General features: G+C 37.8%; 1 protein-coding gene across 1 annotated transcript in view; it reads right to left on the bottom strand.

Annotated features, from left to right (window-relative positions):
- Positions 1-20000, bottom strand: part of LOC104492388 (putative histone-lysine N-methyltransferase PRDM6) — a 25556-nt gene that overhangs the window by 2899 nt on the left and 2657 nt on the right. Inside the window, exons 4-6 of the mRNA XM_010134946.1 lie at positions 17301-17425; positions 13863-14205; positions 4181-4357 (exon numbers count right to left, since the gene is read on the bottom strand). Of these exons, the coding sequence (XP_010133248.1) occupies positions 4181-4357; positions 13863-14205; positions 17301-17425 (645 nt within the window). The remainder of the gene's footprint in view (positions 1-4180; positions 4358-13862; positions 14206-17300; positions 17426-20000) is intronic.

Here is a 20000-nt window from a genome sequence, read left to right as displayed (position 1 = left end):
GTGAGAAAATAAAGAGTTCCCTCTCATGCAACCACTCACAAAGTAACCATGGGGCTGAACCAAAGCTTGGCTATTAGACATACACCAAAATTTTGGTTAATCCTCAAGTGTAGATACCAATAATGATATCTACTAACTGAGGGACAATTTAATTTCCACTTAAGCCACCTGATAGTATTTAAGAATAGTTTAAACAGCCCCTGACCAATGTAGATCCAAAGAAGAAATGTAAAAGTCGTCACACAATTAGATGCCATCAGTGAAAACTGGATCCATGTTATTGTTTTTTACAATGAAGGCATGTGTGCCTTCATTTTAACTGAGAGGAGCAGCGTTGTACTACAGTATTCAACCTCATCAGACGTGAGACTTCATTCTACCACAAGGTTTCCATGTGTGGTTTTCTTGGGGGGGATGGTAAACAAAATGGTTCTTAAATTCACAAAACCCATGAACAGGAATTGGTTTTGGATATGTCTAAGGTACTGGCTTTCCTGAGTTTGGTTGGATAACCCTCATTGTCACCGGTCTGCCTGTTTGTTTCACAGTACTTTCAAAACATTGACATTGAGGATTACAGACAGGATTGATTCAATTCCCAAGTTTATGTCAACCTCTATGAAAGGCTTTGAATTAAGAAAGTGATGAGGGTCTGTTTTAGGGAAAAATATCTTCATTCAATATTTTCAAAATAAACGTTTTAAGATTTAATTTAAAAATCTAAAAGTTTAAACTCATTTGAAATGGTTAAATAAAAACAACCAAAAAACAGGACAAAACTGAGATGTCACTGCAGGTACAACACCTATATTTAACCTGAAATGAATGTTCCTCAGTTTTTCATTTCAGTAAGAAGCAATGAAAAACACCTGGGTTATCCCAACCTGAAAGAATCTTTCCTCTAATTCTTTTTGGTTGTCCTCTGAGTATCAGATGTTTGCATAACCCTGATTCTGCAGGCAAGTCCCTTACCTATTCTTTAATTTTGCTGAAATGGAAGAGATTGGGGATGAAGAATTTAAGAAAATGGGAACGGCAAATAATTTTCCTTTTTCTCCTCCCTTTTAATTTACTTAAGAGCTTTGTCCCAGACTAGCAGCCATAGTGGAGACTTCAGTTAAGATAAGAATACACAAAAACTTTACGGTGGTGAGGCTGACTTGATAGCTTGTGATGACATGAAAAGAAATCCCTTCTAACTGGACCTGCAGTCCAGGCAATGCAGCTAAAGCTTTGACTACAGATAACCTCACTTAGCATTGTTATCTGCAATGAAAAGCAAATAGAAAAGTCCTCCAACATACATCCAAACTTACCTAGGACCTACAAACAAATCGCCTTCTCACAGAAAAAGCTTTTGAAACAATCACAGACTTCCTTTTAAATAACAGTTAATTTGTAGTATTTTAAAATACTGTCACCCTATGTTCACCGTTTCTAAAAACACCTTCTGAAAATAATACTATTTTCATACTCACATACACTTAAAATTTGACATTGCCTGCTTAATCCATGCACAGTTTAATTTGCCGAAATACCACTTACAAAAGTAACTGCCTTACTACATTAGAAATAGAGAGATTGCATATACCGTAGATGCAAGTAAACTGGCCATCTGACTGCCCATTTACACCCATATAACTGAATTTAGCAATACATGTAAAATTATGCCTGTTATTTTTAAAATAACTTAGCTAGAATTTAAGTAATTTAGCACTATCCACACATGGTTCTTGCTAATAGTAAAAATGTTATTCAAAGGAAGTGTGTACATTACCACAAATACAGAACTTTTTGAGGTACAGAAACCCTATCTCAATGGACTTCTCCATTTTACACTTCTTTTGGCAGGTGTACACTCAAAATCCCTTTGTAAACAAACATTTAAAACTTCAACTGCATAATCAAAAGACAGAAATCTTATTTGTCCTAGTTATGGTTCTTGTTTACTGGAATTTGTTCATTTTTTTCCCCTAAGCCTTCTTAATACTGAGTCTTGGACTCCTCCTTTTCAAAGGAGGATCTAAATGGTGATGAGACATCAAGATGAGCTGCAGCTGTCTCCTCCAGCAGAGAGGGTGGATCAATTTCTGGAGAAGTTTTCTGCCTTTCCTCTCTCAAATGCAATCAGTCCTGCATGGGAAGCAAATCTGCCCTTTTGAACAGCTTGCAGGATCAGGGCATATGCGTCCCTTTATCTGACTAGCAGGGATGGGAAGATCTGCAGCTCCAGTTTTAGCTTCCTCTGAAATTACCAGTCAGCTTACCACAAATTCTTTAACAAGTCTTGCAGGGAGAAATTGGCACTGCTGGAAGAAACTAAATAAAAATCTTGCGAGAATGAAATTATGCCATACATCATAAATAAGCAGTACAAAGAGGCCACATGTTTTCTTGCTTTGCCCTATGGCTTTAGAAATGGGCAGATAGGTTCTGGAACACATAAATACTTGAGCACAAGCAAGGCAAAACAAACAAATGAATCCTGGACCACTGGTTAACTGTAGAACACATATTAAGCCCTATCACAAATGAAATTGTGCTGTAGTCAAGACCATTTTCGTAAAGGGGAAAAAAAAAACCCTAAACCAAAGGGGAAAAATAATTACTCTAAATGGGGCAAAATAGCAGATCTATTGGAAACATGACAAAAACAGGATGTTAAGGAAAAAAATTAAGTGGAGTCAACAAGGTTACACATAAGTAACACCTTAACATTAAAAGAAATCTATTTTCCATTTTGACCCGGAAACCTCTTCCATTAATTACTAAAATCTATTTACACAGCAGCTAGATAAAATCAATCTGATTGCTCACACTATTTTTGGCTCACTTTCTATGGGCTCTGAGCATCCAACAGACTGGCTCTAGAGAAGTCAACATTTAGATGCTCTGAGTTTCTCTGTTTTGCCACCTACAGCGCTATCCCAGCCATGATTTCTGGTATGCAAGCTCTTCTGTACTGGGTATGCAGTATTTGGTTCCTGGCTCTGTCCCCTCGCCCCCAGCAGAGACATGTAGGGAGCCCATCCTTCCTTTCAACCATATAAGGAGGCAAAGCATCTGACTGGTATCTCTACCGAGCTTGTTATGAGGGGTTCTGACAAGCCCCATGGCTGAGCTCTCTTACATTAACCAGACCAAGAGCACAGCAAAAGTAGAACAGAAACACAAATGGAGAAAAGTAGATGGAGGACAGACAGTCCTTGGAGAACTGGGAGAGGCACATGCTGCCTTCCACACTTATTCCCATTCCTCCTAGGAATGTAAAGTAGTTTTCAAAACAAGTGCTCTGATTGATATCAACATTTGATATCAACATAACTATTTTTCTTCCAAAGTCAGTTTGTTCCAGGTGCAACATCCATAAAATTTGTGCCTGTCATTCAACAAAGATACAAACATATTTGTGGAAAACTTGCATTCTGTCTTGGAGAACACCTCCTGTTAGGTAGGAAGAGTCTTGCACAACAGTACGTAAAATCCAGCAGGATCAGCTGTGCTGTGGCTGGAGGTGAACATAAAGGGAAAATTCCTGAGAATCAGGTCTGTGCTTAGCTTTAATTTCACTAAAGAGAAACTGCAGAAATAATCAGAGCCTGTTTAATGAATAATTGTCTGGACCAGGTAAGATCATTTTTAAATTTTGTAGCTTGAAGAGCTGAACACTGACAATTTGTTACTACGATCTTACCAAGCTTATGCCAAAAGCCAGAAGTGCATTTTCTATGCAATTATTCTGGGACTAAAAAAAAAAAGAAAAAAAGCGTATTTCTCCCCCACAATTCACTAGACCCACCACACTCTTTTATATGAAGCTCCATCTACCTCAGCCTGTAGACATCAAAGAATCACATTCATGTTCTCACAGCATTGCCTGTTCCAGTCTTCAGTGTATTTTCAGCTACGGTTTTCTGGAAGCAGCTTGTCTTTTAATTAAAACAATCAAGTTCTCATCACAGAAGGGAAAAATCACTCAAGGCATGCAAGGCACCCCAAACCAGGCCTGGTTTTAATCGTAGTGTTAGTCACACCGCTAATGGTTTCATCTGGTGGTCTGACCTTGGCTTTCAGGGGAACCTGTCGTGTGCCGGTATGAAGCAGTGATGCTAAGGAACAGCAGCAATGTGTTTCCCTGTCTGATCACTGCTGGCAAAGGCTGCTGGCTTCACATACTTACTTGAAGGGCTTTTCCCCAGTGTGTGTCCGGATGTGATTGTTGAGTGTTGTGGCACCAGCAAAGGCACGACCGCAGTAGCCACACTTGAAGGGCCTGTCGCTGGAGTGCGTAACTACGTGGTTCCTCAGCTCTGAAGGCTGGGAGAAAGACTGGGAGCAATGACCGCACTGGTAGGGCCTGCAATTGGAAAGAGAAACACCATGCCATCAGTGATTTCTATTGATGTGAGCAGGAAACCATATAGGCAGAAAGATCTGGTCTTCCCAGTAACTTACAAAGAGAAGAGCAAGTGCACTTCTCTGGGGCCTTCCTGGAAGACACATACCCAAAACTTCATGACACCTTAAGCAAATGTGAAATGCTTGTGCAGGAACTGACTTAGAGTCTATGGGCATCGTGCCCTACAAAACACAATTCAGCAAGATAGATAGTGAGCCTGCACTACACATCACACACCACACGCAGCGTGGTACTCCTTAGTCACAAAAAAAACTTGTCACAGATCGGAGCTAAAAGACTCGTGAAGTCCTCTGTCCGTGGGTGCCAGGTACAGTCCTACCTACGAGTGCATGTCTGATTATTATACCTATATCCTAGGTGGATTCTGCAGCTGTTCACAGTTAAGGTCTTCATATTGCCTTCGAAGAATCTAGGTTTTTTGAGATCAGCATTTTCAATGAGAAACACTGGAAAAAATAACCACCATTTTATGATTACCTTCCTACATTCTTACTGCTACTGAAAATATTTGCATTTAATTAATACGTTTCTCCCACCTAGACTGGAAGTGCTTTTTTTGTGATCTTGAAATGAAAGCCAGAAGTTGGGTTTTCAACACTGCGGTTTATTAAAAACAAAAACAAAAACATCAAAAACAAAAACAAAAACAAAAACAAAAACAAAAACAAAAACAAAAACAAACATAACAAACATAACAAACAAAACTGGCTGATATGTTATAATTCAGAATCATAACAAACAGACTGCAAACATAGAAAGAAAAGGATACAAGACAGCAAGGTGAGAGAGAACTGCTGAAATGCAGGTATCATTGCCTACTAAAATAAAACGTGAAGAAACAACGTCTGTTTGGTAAAAGTCATATAACATCCTAGAGGGTGTTTTACTTCTTCATATTTGATTAAAGTTAGTGATAGAATCCTACATCATCATCAGATTTTTGTTAAGAAAATTAAGCAATTTTTTAGAGCTATGTTAATGATCTTTACCCTGCACAACAGTTTAAGGCACAGCTCTTCATGTCTGTGTTTCTAGAGCTAATGGCCAACACCAGCTTAATCGTTCTTTCTTTAAAAAATGTGTATGTTTAAATGGCTAGAAAACAAAACCAAAGGGAAGGAGACAATGGTGACCAAGCATGTACAATTCAATTAAGTGCAAAATAAAGTGAACTATCTCATTTGTCAAGTGAACTGCTTAATTGTGGCTACTTGGATCACTGAACACAAATACTATTATTTTACAGTGCTTCAGAGCACTGAACCCTGATTGTAGAATTTTTTAGCTTGATTAATAGCTCAGTATTTGTCAATAACTCAATAGCTTACAATTTTAATTACTTACGTTTGAAAATCTAACTGCTCTTCAACAAGTTTGGAAGAAATATATAAAAGCTATGGAAAAGTTACTTAACCTAGATGATGTGGCCCTTAAAAAAATGAATATACATAAAATAATACTATAAGAAAAAAATAAGTACTGGATTTCTATTTCTCTTATTGGAAGGTAAGTGGTAGTATGCCCGGTCTTCTTCCTTGAGATGCGTGGTTCATTTGCATGGAAAATATCTATCAAATTTGACATGAAAATTCAAGTGCTGGTAAAACAAAGAAGGCTTGTGAATGCAGTCTTATTTGTTCAGGTATTTTCAAATCAAACACTTTTAAGCACAAAGAATACATTAAGATACATTTCTGTAGCCAAGAAACATTGATTTTTCTAATAGTGGAAGGGACCATTAACATCTATTAGCCTCTGGTTACTTATTTTTAACAGCTACCACAGTAAATGATACAGCACTACATAAAACCAATTAATCTTTTTTTTTTTTTTAACAGTTGGTATGATTAATTTCATACAGTGAAAAGTCACACTGTAGTTATGTAAATAGTCGAAATTTCAAACAACTTATAATGCAGTGATGCCAAGTAAAATGTTTTTACCCACTTCAATAGCTCAAAAAGAGTTTATTGTTTACAAAAAATATTAATCTTTTGTATTAATATCAGTACACACTTCTCTGGCTGATGGTCAAGAAAAGGAGCTCTGTATTTTTTCCATTTATCCATACGTGGCACAAAACTATTGAAGAACCCCTCTCCTAGTAGGGGATGGATGCATTTCTCCAGTTCATATATAGGTGATTCTGATTAATACTAAAACAGACAGAATAAGGAATTTTTTCAAGCTAGATACATGGCTACATTAAACAGAGCTTATTTTAAAAAGAAAACCTATAAATGCATTGAAATACAGTAACAAAAATGCTGTGTCTAATTTGTACAACTGCAGATTCAAATAGGTCGAATTTTGACAACTTTTGGATATTACTTTTTGTACTAAGAACAAAAAAAGTCATTCAACAAGTAAGTGTGAAGGTTATCATTTTCTTCTCTGGTAACCGTTTTACTGTGCTCAAAAATTTTTCTTGGCAGAAAATAAAATCGATATGTTGTTTTTTAAAAAAAATTAAAGTGGTGCAGAAGGACTGAACATGAGCAATGCTCGGTTCAGTGAGTACGTTGACACGGGCAGAACAGGCAGGTCTTTGATGTAGCAGTTATGTCTTCCCTTTGGTCTGCACTTGTGCAACGAATTAAGACAGTTACCTCTTTAAAGCAGAAGGAGCAGGGACATAACGACAAAAATGGTGGTCTTCGCAGGCTGTATTTTCAAAGGTGTGCTGGCAGGCTGAATGCAGATCCAGCCCAGAAAAACCCGTTTCCACTGGAATAACCAATAACACATCGTACCTTCCTTCATTTCAGTGTGAATGTAAGCATAGCTGTGTCGCAGCCCAGATGTTTGTTAATGCTCTAGAAATGTTCAACGTTCAGTCAAAATGGATGACAGTCATAACTAAAATATTCCTTTGCAGATTTGCAAGCATGAAAGCAATCAGTTTGATGAAACAGGTGTTCCAGCCTCAAAGTACTTGCTGACTACGTGAACAAATATTTTTTTCTATTAAAATTTGTTCTCCAGCTATCAGGTATCAGAAACGTCTTAGTTTCTGATACATGTCTTTATCATTGCTCTTTCTATAAAGGATCTTCTAGGCCCTTCCAGGTGTAAATCAAGCCTGATCAAAATCTTCACATATGGTGTTACGTTTAAGAACAGCCACACTGATGCATAACAATGTTCAGATGAGACTTGATGTGCTGACAGCTATCAAAAGCAGTTCTAATATTTTTCATCAAACACTTAGCTACATATGTTTTTAATTTTCTGTCCTCCTGTCTGAGCTTAAAGAAAGGAGATATGCTTACCTTGAAGCAAATTCTCCTCTTAGAAAAATTACACTATTGTCACTAAACCTATGCACCATCAATCAGCTGTCTGGGTTTACTCACATGTAGAGTCCACCAGCTTTCCCTAGAGACCCTAATCTTACAGTCCCTGACTGTACAGATTGTATGGCCCAGTATAGAAACACAACCCATTTAAAGCGAAATTCAGGAAGGAGCAACTGTAATGTAATAAACTTCAGGTTTTTTAGTTATTTAGATGTTGATCTTTTCCAAGTTTTTCAAGTTACTTTTTCAAAATTAAACCAGTCAAGAGTACTTTTTGCTCCCTAATTTAGACAATGTCTTGAATAATTTTGCTGCTTGGTGATGTCTTTTCCCATCTTACAATTTTCTAACTTTCATAGCTGATTTTTTATGGTAAAACTACATTATGTATAGGACCAGTGCAAAACCTGTGTTCCCCTACGAGGCTTATTGAACCTCACTGAAATTCACGCTTTTTGCAGGGGATAAGGATTCCTCAAATGCTTTTTGCATGTTAAGGGATAACATAAGGAAAATCCATATCTTTGCACCTGGAATAGCTGCTGACAGACAACTGTACATTTACACTGATTCTTTTTAGATTTTCAGGTAGTAAAAGTGACATAGCCTTAACCATTTATTTTGTGCTATTCCTTTGCTAAAACAATACAATTTCCAGCTCCTGAATCCGAAGTCCATCCAGCCAATATAAACTTATTTTCTATACCATAATCAATTCATGGTCTAAATTACTAGAATCCTATAATTATTTTCCACTGAGTTTTCAAATTCTGTCATTTATGATGAACAGGTTTCATTGAGGCCTCTTCAGAAGTGAATTTGCAGTTTTCAAGGTGCATCATAATCCCTAGAAGAGGAATTGCTTGTAATGGTGAGTATCTGAATACCTGTAACTATCACTGAAATACTGTCAGCTCATGGAGACAAACTATCACATTGCTGTAATTTTTTCCCTTAAAATAAGCTAGAAAACCACCAGCTGAAAGAAGAGAGACTGCTGTGAGATTCAAAGTGCTTTTTTCCTTGTTGAGGACTAAGAAGAAGTAAAAAACCAACTTGATTGATGTCAGGGCCTCAAAGTTTGGGATGCAGGGCTCTGTTGAATCTAAGGAAGGGTTTCATGACATGATGGGGGAAGTGACGTCACACCACAGCCTCTCCAAAAAACTGAAATCAGTCCATGATGAAATGGGGCCAGCATCAGATTTCAGGGTCAGGCCTTTGTAGAACACACGGCATTAAGAGCACAGCTGCAGCCAGAGGAGTTAGGTTGCAGTTGTCCTAATGGAAAGATATTTTGGAGGGATGCCTTCTTCTAGCGAGTTGAACTAAGAGTGTGGAGAACAAACTGACACCTAAGGGTATTGCAGGCTTTCACATGGAAGGATCCCTAGCATCAGCATGGTCACTGATGGGTTACATTCACTACTTCTGGACTCCACACCTTTTACTGTCCTGGGGTTCCCCTTAGACAGCACAGTTACTAGCCTGAGCACTTCAGGCACCAGGCAGCAGCAGGGGTGGCAGAACTGGACTCACTGGGAGTTCTGGGATCATCTCTTACAAATGTTTGTGGAGGAACTAGCAAAAGCAGAAAGTTAGTGCACTTGAAGTGTTTTCAGACTTCTGAAGCTGTCAGGGAGAGGTGCTGCTCTGTACGTGCTTTGTTGTTATTAACTACCAGTAGTGGAAGTTTGCAAACATTTGTGAAAACGTTATGCAAGAACAAGCATTAAATTCAGCATGATGTTTACTTTAACTGAGCAATATTCCATAGCCACTCCATAAAGAGAAATAGACAACTCTTGCTCACGACTTTACTTCTTTTAGGTCTGTTTTGGGAGATGTTTAATGTAATTAATGGGCTTGGGGAGCTCACCGAGGTCAAAGGCCCAGATCCTGTAACGAAAAAGATAAACACAAAATGGGCTGAGCCATGATCTTAGGAAAGACGCTTATTAAATTGGCAACTTCAAACTTTGAGCTCCTGTTTATTAAAAAAAAAAGCCAGAATTTAGTATGGAGGTGTTACAGCAAAACATGAGTACAGTAACATCTTTTAAGTAAACCAGAATTGCTAGGGCCAGGTAACATCCACAATCTATCAGCATGGGCAGACCTACAGAGTGAGTTTTCCCTCAGATTATCATCTTAAATTCATAGCAATCAATGAGAATATGTATCACACAGATGTACATATTTTATAGGAAAATGTGCTACAGACAGTTTTGGGAACTATAGCCATCTTTCTCCATCTTTCTTCTCTTAACACCAATACATCCTGAATCTGGTGATCATAGTCACAAAGAGGAAAGATGACCTTTAAAGAGATTGCCATTTTCAGAAAAGTGTTTAAAAAAAAATAATGCTCTAAAATTATTTACTTCTATCAAAGACTTTTGGTTACCCCTTTCTGGAGCAAACCCAAATAGAATTTTGGGGAATTTCTTCAGCAAGGGGGAGAAAAAAAAACCAAAACCAAACAAACACCACCACCACCTCCCAAAACAGCAACTGAAACAAAAGAACAGAAGTGAAAATAGATTTCTGACTCCTGCTTCAAGAAACGGTCACTCAGACTGCTTATGTCTGAATAAGGCTTAAAAATAGTCCCAAATGCTCAAAAATTCCCAGAAGGCAAATCTTGATGGTTTTAATTCTTCACCTACCACACCCACTCCAACTCCAATTATCACTAAGTTCAAAGAGAAGCCCTAAAAAATATAACAAGCTAAAAAATATCCCAGTGGAAAAGGAAAAGTAAATTATAAGTAAAGCAGTAAATAATTTAGAGGTTTTTTTTAATTAAAATCCTAATCTTAGTCTAAAATAAGAAACACAGTAAATTATTTTAATAATTCTCACTACTCTGCTTTCATAATTTTTAAAAATGTTTTTTATTTATTAAATCATCTACCTGTTAGATAGGCCCATTTCTTTCTTAGTGCCTAAAGGAATTAAGTGTATTAAGTATATTTCGGCCTTTTTTATGTCTGCTCTCACTTAGACGTTTTCTGAATCTAGGTGGCTTTAAAGCAATTTCTTTTTTTTTATTTTCTCTAGTCCCAAGTAGTCTGCTTTACTCAAATTTCAGTCCATTAATTGGACTCCCAGATAGATTCAAAGATGTTTTCCCTGCACCTCATGCTGTAGGAAATCAGCATTGTTGGAAGACAACTATCAAGCCAGAACGGATAGTCTAAAGTCATTTCCTACAGAAGAGAGGCCCTGCTTCTTCAGTCACATCTGGCTAGCGTGCTCACAAATTGCTGACAATAAATGGGAGCTGTGTATCAGCCAGAGTGTTGCTGCAGATATCACTGAGAAAATACAAACCAGTGTGTTGCACCCAGTACTCCAGGCTGGCAAGCAGGTATTCTTTCACAAATCATATATCCTGTTCTCGTGTCTCCAGGAAATACTGTACAACACTTTAGGAATTTTTAATCTGGAGAAATGCAATATATTTAAGAAACCAAAACCAACTCTTTTTCCAGCCACTGTATCACTAAATAGCTAATCTACTGGTACCTGCTAAGAGATAAAAAGCTGCCTGTGAGGTAAGCTCAGCCTGTAATATTCCTAGCCAGGTATATGAGAACTCAGATCCTAGGGCAGTTATCATCTGCGGTCACCATTATTCTGGTGATTTCAAACACTGAAGGAACTGCAGCAAGCTTAAACAGATTCATAGGACTAGTATGCCGCATAATGCTCTGGAGAAGACCTATTGGGAAATGCTTTTTCAGCAGTTATGTTGATGCCACACCTCATGGGAACAAAAGTGACATTACAAAACGGGCCTCCACGAGGAGTCTGCACAATTGTGGATTGTGAGCGATGTAAGCCGTTCTTCAGTACAGAGGAAACACAGGTGACACAGAACAGAGATCTGCAGTGTCTAGTACTCATGCAACAGATTGAGTCTAAGTGTATATTGAAAGCTCTTTTAGGTTTTATGCTCTCTATATAACCCGAGAGAAAAAGTTTCTTAAGAACAGGATTCAAAATAACCCAAAAAGCCTAAGAGGAAATCAGCTGCATTAGCTTATAAATATAGAGAAGAAGGCATTAGCTATTAGGTTTCGAATCTTTGTGAAAGGTTCTTCTGGTATTCAACTCTTAAAACTCAGAGTATTTACTTACCTCCTCTCCACTTAAATCCTCCCCAAATCTGCTGATTCCATTCTCTAATCACCCTATGCTATCCAGGGAGTCAACCTGTCTTCCAGTCTAGATAATTTTCCTACCATGTGGTAGGGTATTCAGAGCTAAAAATGCTCTACATTTTCTTGTTGAAGCTGTTCTGCATTGCCAAATTAGGTAGGCATGGAAGAGGCAAAACAGTAGAACATCGTGAATCAGTAATCTACTAATGAATGTGTTGCCTTCTAAAGGGCAAGACTTAAAATCCAGACTGTGTGTCAGGCAATACTTGACACCAGATATTTTGGTGAAAATAAAAAAACAGAAAATTTTGGAAAAAAACATTCTCACTTCCAAGATGACAGACCTAATTGTACGATAGACTTATGCCATTTTCTCTCCCTGGCAAAAGGAATACTATGTGCAGAAGAGACCACTTAAAGAAGGCTCTTCTTTCATTAACTATCACCTGCAACTTGGTTCTTCATAAAGGAAAACAGAAGTTTAAGTGAAGGAGGGGATGATAACTAGGTGTCATGCCTGGTAGGTTGAATCACTGAAAAAGTATGTGGGGGAATCTCACAAGATGCCTCTTCTAGAAAGATAATGCAGCATTTTATGCTTTACAGTGTGCTTAGAATGCTTTAATACTGGTAACATAAGAGCCCATGAAACAGGGGAGTGGACCTTTCTGGACCTATATTCTACATTGTGGCACTTAAATTGGCAGTTGTACCCTACAGCTTCCTTAGCATGATGTTTGTTGCTGCTAAGCTCAGCATAAAATTCAGAAAATGTTGAAAGGGCTGGTTTGCATTCACAGTATTATCACCTCTTTAAATTCCGTGAAGATTTGCATGGAATCTAGTTTGCCCCACCATGCTTGACAATTCTTCCTGGAAAATTGGACTTATGATCCAGTATCTGCGCACCCACTGAATCACAGAAGCATATGTGTACATATAGATAACCACGTACACAATGAGACACAGACACGCATACAAACACATGCACAGACTCACTGTTGAATATTTTTTTATAGTGTTTGGCTAAATGTAAATCACAATTAAATGCCGCTTTTAGAACAGCCTCCCAGGGATTCAGCTGTTCTGCTCAAACTTTCTTCACAGCTGAAGAGTAGACAAAATATGGGCAGTCTTTTTTATTGAATTAATTTGATTTTTGTCTTTTGTCCTGCCACCTACCAAAATTGTCAGATAAACCAGCTTTGATTCATAAATAATGGTTCCATTATATTTACTGTGCCACCGGTCAGAGTACCTGAAATTTTAATTCACTTGTTCAGCTAAATTTCATCCTCAGTTCACGGCCATAAAATTCTGTATTGACAAACTTTCAAACCAACTTTGACTCTGAGGTATCTAGTCAACATTTTTCTTCTGTGTGGATATTAGTTTATTGAATAAGTGGCATCTGTTTTCCTCCACATCACTAGTGGAGTAGGTATTTCCTTTTGACAGCTTTGCACGATTTATGGGTTTGCATGCTCTGAAGAAAAATAGTACTAAGCAAAAAATTCCAATTCATTACCTCTTAGTACTTAATTAAGTTCATACACATTGCACACTATAGGTGAACCCTGAAATGACTGTGACAGTCACTGAGCAGCAAGTTAGATTATCTTTGGAAGACAGAAAGACTTTTAATTATCTTGACCTCATTTTTCCATCTATGATATTCATAAATTTTCCTTCTATTTTGTTGCCTCCATCCGATGTACCAAACCATTCTGAAAACAAGATTATATCCTTAGCTATTTCCTTTTATCTGCACATTTAGGCACCAAACGTTTTTACAAATAGTGAAGCCAAGCAGTGGTTTTTATCGGCTTGCTTCACACAGCTGTAGATGAATTATGTTGTACAGGCTCCTCCTAATAATGGTTTGGTTTTGGAAATGATAACAGCTTGATAAAAGAAGAAAGCAGTGGATCTGGCTATCAGTAGATACAGAAATAAAGAGAGCCTGGGCTTTACCTGTCAGGGTTCTGCGTACACACATGCATCTGTAAGAGGATCCGCTGGGTGAAAGTCTTAAAGCATTGCCCACATTTCCAAAGATGCCAGTCACTGAACTCAGAATTTAGTTGGCTTGTAGAAGTTGGGCTTGCAAGAACTCGTTGGTTTTTGACACTGATCTGGTTAAATCCTGACTCGATGGACCCAGACTTATCCAGGAGAGAAAAATTTCTGCTACACGGAGTCTGTGGAAATACTATGGATCGCTGTGGAGTGGCAGGGGATAGTTTGCTACTTTTATTAAATGGCTGTAGGGTGTCTTGTCTGGACATGGCCTCCATTACAGTCGAAGGGACATTCACTGGGAGGAAACAAGAAAAGTAAATAAGATCCTTTTTATGCCTTTTTAAAACTAACACAGTGTTGGGAGACACCAAAAAAAAAAAAAATACCAACATCCATTTTCTTGACACTAGAATTAAACAACTTTATTTTAACAATGCACAAAAAATGGGCTTGAATGAGACAGTGATCTGAATGGATTATGCTAAATCTGTGACATTGAAATGAAAACTCATGCAAAGGGGTGTCTGAGACTAGAAGAACTCAGAGAAGCCTTACTGTGATATATATTTACTGCACAGTGGGATTGTCATCTGAAAGAAAATGATATTGCACTTGTGATACCATGACTCTGCATCTTGCAGTCAGCACGTCCAATTGCTATATCACAGACAAGCACAAAATTTGACAGCATGGCCAAAAAAATCCTTGCTCAGACGCCCCTTGAGATAGAACAGGATTTAATATCTACTACAGTAATAGTTCCCTTATCCTCTTGAAGGGCAGCCACTAAGGATATTATACAATTACATCTCACAAACAGTCACACAGCCAGTACAGTACAAAGCCAGTGACTTCACCATAACTCATATGATTAAGGCAAATAGCAGTTAGATCACCATGAGACAATGCAACGTATAGTCAGAGATATATTTGTGCATCAATTTCCCACCTACAAAATAGGAATAAAAACTGTTTCTAGTCCCATGAAGGTTTTATGATCATCAATTAACTATGCCTTATGAGGCACTCGGATATTTCCGCAGCAAATGCAATAAGCTGTTCTCACAAAGAAGTAATTTAATGCTGAACTTGGATGTTGCGTGATAAGAAATGCAGGAAGTCAAACATAGAGAAGAAAGTTGAATGGCTGCCTCGCTCCCTGAGTACCATCTAGGTCATGCAGGGGGTCCTACAGACGAATGAGGTCAGCTAATGAAAGATTGTACCACAATGCAAAAAGAAGCATAATTTAGACCACCTGGGCCCATTGTCTTCTCATGCTTTCTAATTTTGGCGCGTTCAATGACATGAGATAACATTTTAATGGGGATTTTTAAATTAAACACATCATATGCATATGTCTATGTCTATTTATGTACATACATTCAGTTACCGGCATAAAGTGGTTATATGCATATATCCACACAGAGGTACATAGCACCTACTAAACAGGAGATTACCAACTGCGGCTTCATTTAGGTAAGTCATGATGATAGATTTCTAAGAGCAAAGTCTATGAGATTTAAATTTCAGTTGTGAGCTGGAATCATCCAACATTATTTAATGTACAACAAAAAAGTAATGTGAACTAATGTTTTAACAATACCTTAAACAGAGTTATGTTCTAATACCTTCGGTCAATATAGTGACTTTAATAATATAATATTACATGCCATTTAATATACTTGAGTTGAGGTCCTTCCTAGGCTATTCTTTTCTGGAGTATCTGAGAACCCGATTTTTAAGTAAAGTTATATCCATGGGGCTGTCTATCACAAGTTTCCAGACATATAATGTATCTTCTATGTCCCTTCAGTACAAGGGGCAATTTGTCTACTTTCATTTTGACCCAGCATTAAGAAGCAGAACATAAGAAGCAGAACTTCTTTTATTTTTGTTTTTAAATTATATTCATGAATGCCCACAGAAACAATAAGATCAGGATATTAAAAACCTAAGGAATATAGGCAGAGTTTGTACTGGGTGAGAATACCCCACTGCAAAAGACAGGCAGGTTTACGCTGCGGGCTTAAGTGGCGCTTAAGTCATATACCAGCCTGCAGCTGACTCCATGTACAGAGATTAATTTCATCTACTCATGTCATTCTCTCTGTGGATGAAACTATCATTTCTCTCACAGCCAAAGTGCAAGTGACAATATTTAGAGGTTTTAGCCATAATGCTTTGCTTTTCAAATAAAGTTTTTGTAAGCTTCAGCTCATGAAAGAAGAAATAATATTTCTATATTGTATGCTGCAGAGCATGAGTTTTATCAGCAAACATCAGCCAGTAATTAAATTTCTTTTCAACTTTTCTCAAGCCCAACAGATTTGAAAATTCAAGATGAAAAAAGGTGTTTATTTTTGACAGTTTAATCCCTCTCTCTTGCTGTTTTATTCCTGCTAGTTCAGTATTTAAGTCACTACAAGACATGAGTTCATCCTAGCATTGCTGTTTAAGTATCCAAGTACTTGACCAAAAGAATACATCTTATATGCAATTGATTAAGCATAGTCAGTCACAGGGTTACTTTAGACCAAAGTCAATCAGGCATCTGTTATTGGTTTCTTCCGCCACGTAGATACACACAGCTGTCAAAATGAAGAGAGGTCTCTGATGCAAGCTCTAAGCAAGTTCCACACAAACAGTAAAACCAGTGGGCATGCTTCGATCACACATTCCCAATACAGACAAAGATATCCAACACTAGACTGCACTGGGTCTGTGTTACAAGTTACATCCTTAATTTTGTGACAATTACTAGCAAACTAAAAATAAAATGTTGAGACGGGGGTAGAAGAATGGATGGAAATTGGGATGGCCAGGACAGAATGGAGGTTCATTGTCATTTTAGCCTACTTACTTACACTCAGTTTGTATTTAGAGAAACTGGCTTTTATCTTTTAAACACAAGGAACTCATCTCTACAGTCGGTCAGACAAAGCTTTTTTCAACATATTCAGTGGTAATAGAATGAAGAATCACTATCACAGGCCTCGTGGACCTGCAATACATTACTGTTTTGGCAAGACAGTGTCTCGTGATAGGTCTGATAACAATGGAGAGGGCCAACAAATTGGTTAAGAATAGGCTGGGAATCAATCACTTAGAAGGAAGAGTGATTCTACGCACTGCCAAGCTATGTGGAGATGCCATGGTGGGAAATCTGCTATTTAATGGCACACACCCTAACACTTCCAAACACCTCCGTTTATTTAGGATTTTGCACAGCTTAAGAGTATCAGCTTCAGGGGTTTATTTTGTACACATCAAGCTTACCTTAAATATATAAGCACTCAATTTAATATGTCTTAAATATAGGAATACAGATGTTTGGGCATGGAACAGGAATTCTGGCTTACACAGATAGAAATGTAAGGAAGAACTTACGATTTTCATCTTGTGCAATGCACTGGAGAGGGATTCCAAAGAAAGATGTGTAGCTGTCATTGTACCACACCAACAGCTCGGTGCCCCTGGGAATATCTATACAAGCCCGGTAGAATATGTTTGACCTAATCAAGAGAAAAATTTTAAAATATCTTCTTTATGAATAGAGCATTCTCCTTTCACCATATATAAAATTACAGTAGAAGTCCGTTGTTTGTGAAGCATTTCTGCAGATAACTAAATTAATAACTTACTGGTTATTTTAAAATGAAATCTGTCATTAAGGAAGGACTTTGTTCCCGTAGCACAGAGTAACAAAGAGCTCACAGGCACTATGCACCTGGCATATTTGGAACAGTCAGGTTTTACAAGCACCAAGATTTTATGAAAGCACAGATATTTTCTTGCAATATCCACTTTGAAGTGGTTTTGGAAATACGTTTTGCTCACACAATACAAGTATCAGCACGGTGCACACCACCACTCAGTAAGTTCAGCCATTCAAACAGCTTTTGTCATCTAGGCTAAAGTTAGCATATTTTGGGGGTAAATAGGCAACAGTTCTTTCATCTGAATAAATTCTTTTAGCAAGAGGTTTGAAGTAGCATGGTGTGGCCTTTCATTACAGCAATATATCACCAAAAACAGAGATGTTGGTTTATTGAGTAAAATAGATTTTGGTTTAGGGAAATAAAAAAATGGCACTAGTCTGAACATACAACCATAAAATCTTCCTCTGTATGCAACATGAGGGTAAAGTCGATGGTCCTTCAGTAAGTGCAGATTAGTGTTGCTGTAAATGTGTTATCTTATCACATTGCTCTGTGGGAAAAAACTGTGGGTATTCCTAGACCACCGAACTGGGAGATGAGGAAAAAAGAAAAATCCCAGAGTCTCTAGCACAAAACCAAGAGCCTTATCCTGACCTTTCACTGACGTAAATAGTTTCAGAGTGATACTTCTACAGTTAACAGATTTACATGGGGCAAAAACTGTGTAAGATTAGAATCAGGCACAAGATAAAATAAAAATGTTATCAGTTTGTAGTGGCTTTTCCCTTAGGCTTCACATGGAACAGTAAAACATACTCTTGTGAGATGGATAGAAATTCAATATATACAAGAAGAACACTCCACTCTCGCTGAAGGATTACATACCAAAATGATACAGTCAAAGTACCAAGAAACGACCATTTTTTACAAGAGCTTATGTAAGGCAGAAAAACAGCCATAGACCAAAAAAACCTGTTAGGCCTCAACTGGTTTTCTGAGTGAAGAATTGCTACAAATGTTAGCCTGAAGTTCAAGATAAAAGTGTTTAGGGTTGGTAGACCTTAAATTTAGACTTTCTATAAAGAATTGGCTGTAGCGATGCAATTTGTTCCTTGTATAACACTGCAGACATAAGGAGAATCTTTTACCACATTTTTCATGGCAGTGAGATATGCACTTGTCAACATATTTTGTCACCGCAAAGTGGCTCTTGGCAACAGGATCATAAAGATCAATAAAAAAGTGCAGATTCTCAATATTTTACTAGCAGCTGCAAAAATTTCATTTATCTTGTTATTTTCCTCGCTTACTGCCACCCTGTCTCAGGAGGGCACTGCTAGCTAAGCAGAACGGTTTTCCTACTCTTCTATGAATATCTGACAAAAACTCTCCCCTTTGTGTGTCCCCCTCTCCTTCCCTTCTCCTCTTCCTCTTCTCCCTCTCTTTCTTCCCAGAACTGCGCATTTTGTTAATTCTTTCCACTGTTACATTAAAATGAAAATTGGAGCCACGCTATAAATTACCAGCATCTCCTAACTTGAGAAAAATTGAGTCTACTTTGTACTTCACCCTTGTAACATTTCATCTCTCAGTTTGGCTTCCCTTAACATAAACACAGCAGCCCAGCAAATGAATGTGCTAAAACCAAATGACACACTTTGCCGCTGAAAGAGCAGAACTGTTTTTGAGCAATGGGTGGTCTGTGAGGCTTGGAGTAGGCAATGAAAAAAAAACGTAAGTGTACACCGTCCCTTACAAGCGTAGAGAGCTTCCAAAACTCGCAGAAATCTCTGCATGCTGAAGTACATCAAAGGGATTTTTCTCTTTTCGGATAATATTTCCTTTGCTGACATGTATTAAGTATTGTGGTTGGATGACTCATAAAGATAGCTTCATGGCGTCCCAACGCAGTTGAAGCAGAACACATGCCAACAAACATTATTGTCAGCCTCAAAATAAAAACAAAACGTTCAGCTAAGGGTCAATCAATCAAGAGCACTTTGAAGAAAATTCCATTTAGATATTACAAATCATAACAGAATGAATTTAAACCAGCTGACTTTCTGTGAGGAGGACGTCCATGTACAATAAAAATTAGGCCGGTTTTTCAGTGTCCAACTTTTCTATTTTCTTACACTTGGATGCAGTCACTGGTGATAGATGCCAGTTTTTTAAATTGTGTTTTTGTAGTTCATTTTATAAAGATCTGAAGTAATCGAAAACAGATCAACAGAGGGAACTCTAAGTAAAAACTCCATCATGAAAGGAGAGTTGTAAAATCCACTTAATATTGACAGATGTGTAATGACTTTCATGCTCACTTTTCATTTAGGTTTGTCATCTATACATATGTATGGATATGTATTTTTTCGTATTATTTATACGTATACATGCGTGTGCGCACCACCACACTGTTCACAAGTTCACA

Source organism: Buceros rhinoceros, unplaced genomic scaffold, assembly GCF_000710305.1.
Source record: "Buceros rhinoceros silvestris isolate BGI_N320 unplaced genomic scaffold, ASM71030v1 scaffold5164, whole genome shotgun sequence".
Classification (NCBI taxonomy): domain Eukaryota; kingdom Metazoa; phylum Chordata; class Aves; order Bucerotiformes; family Bucerotidae; genus Buceros; species Buceros rhinoceros.
The sequence above is the reverse complement of the archived record's forward strand: the minus strand, read 5'-3'. Positions and strand labels throughout refer to the sequence as shown.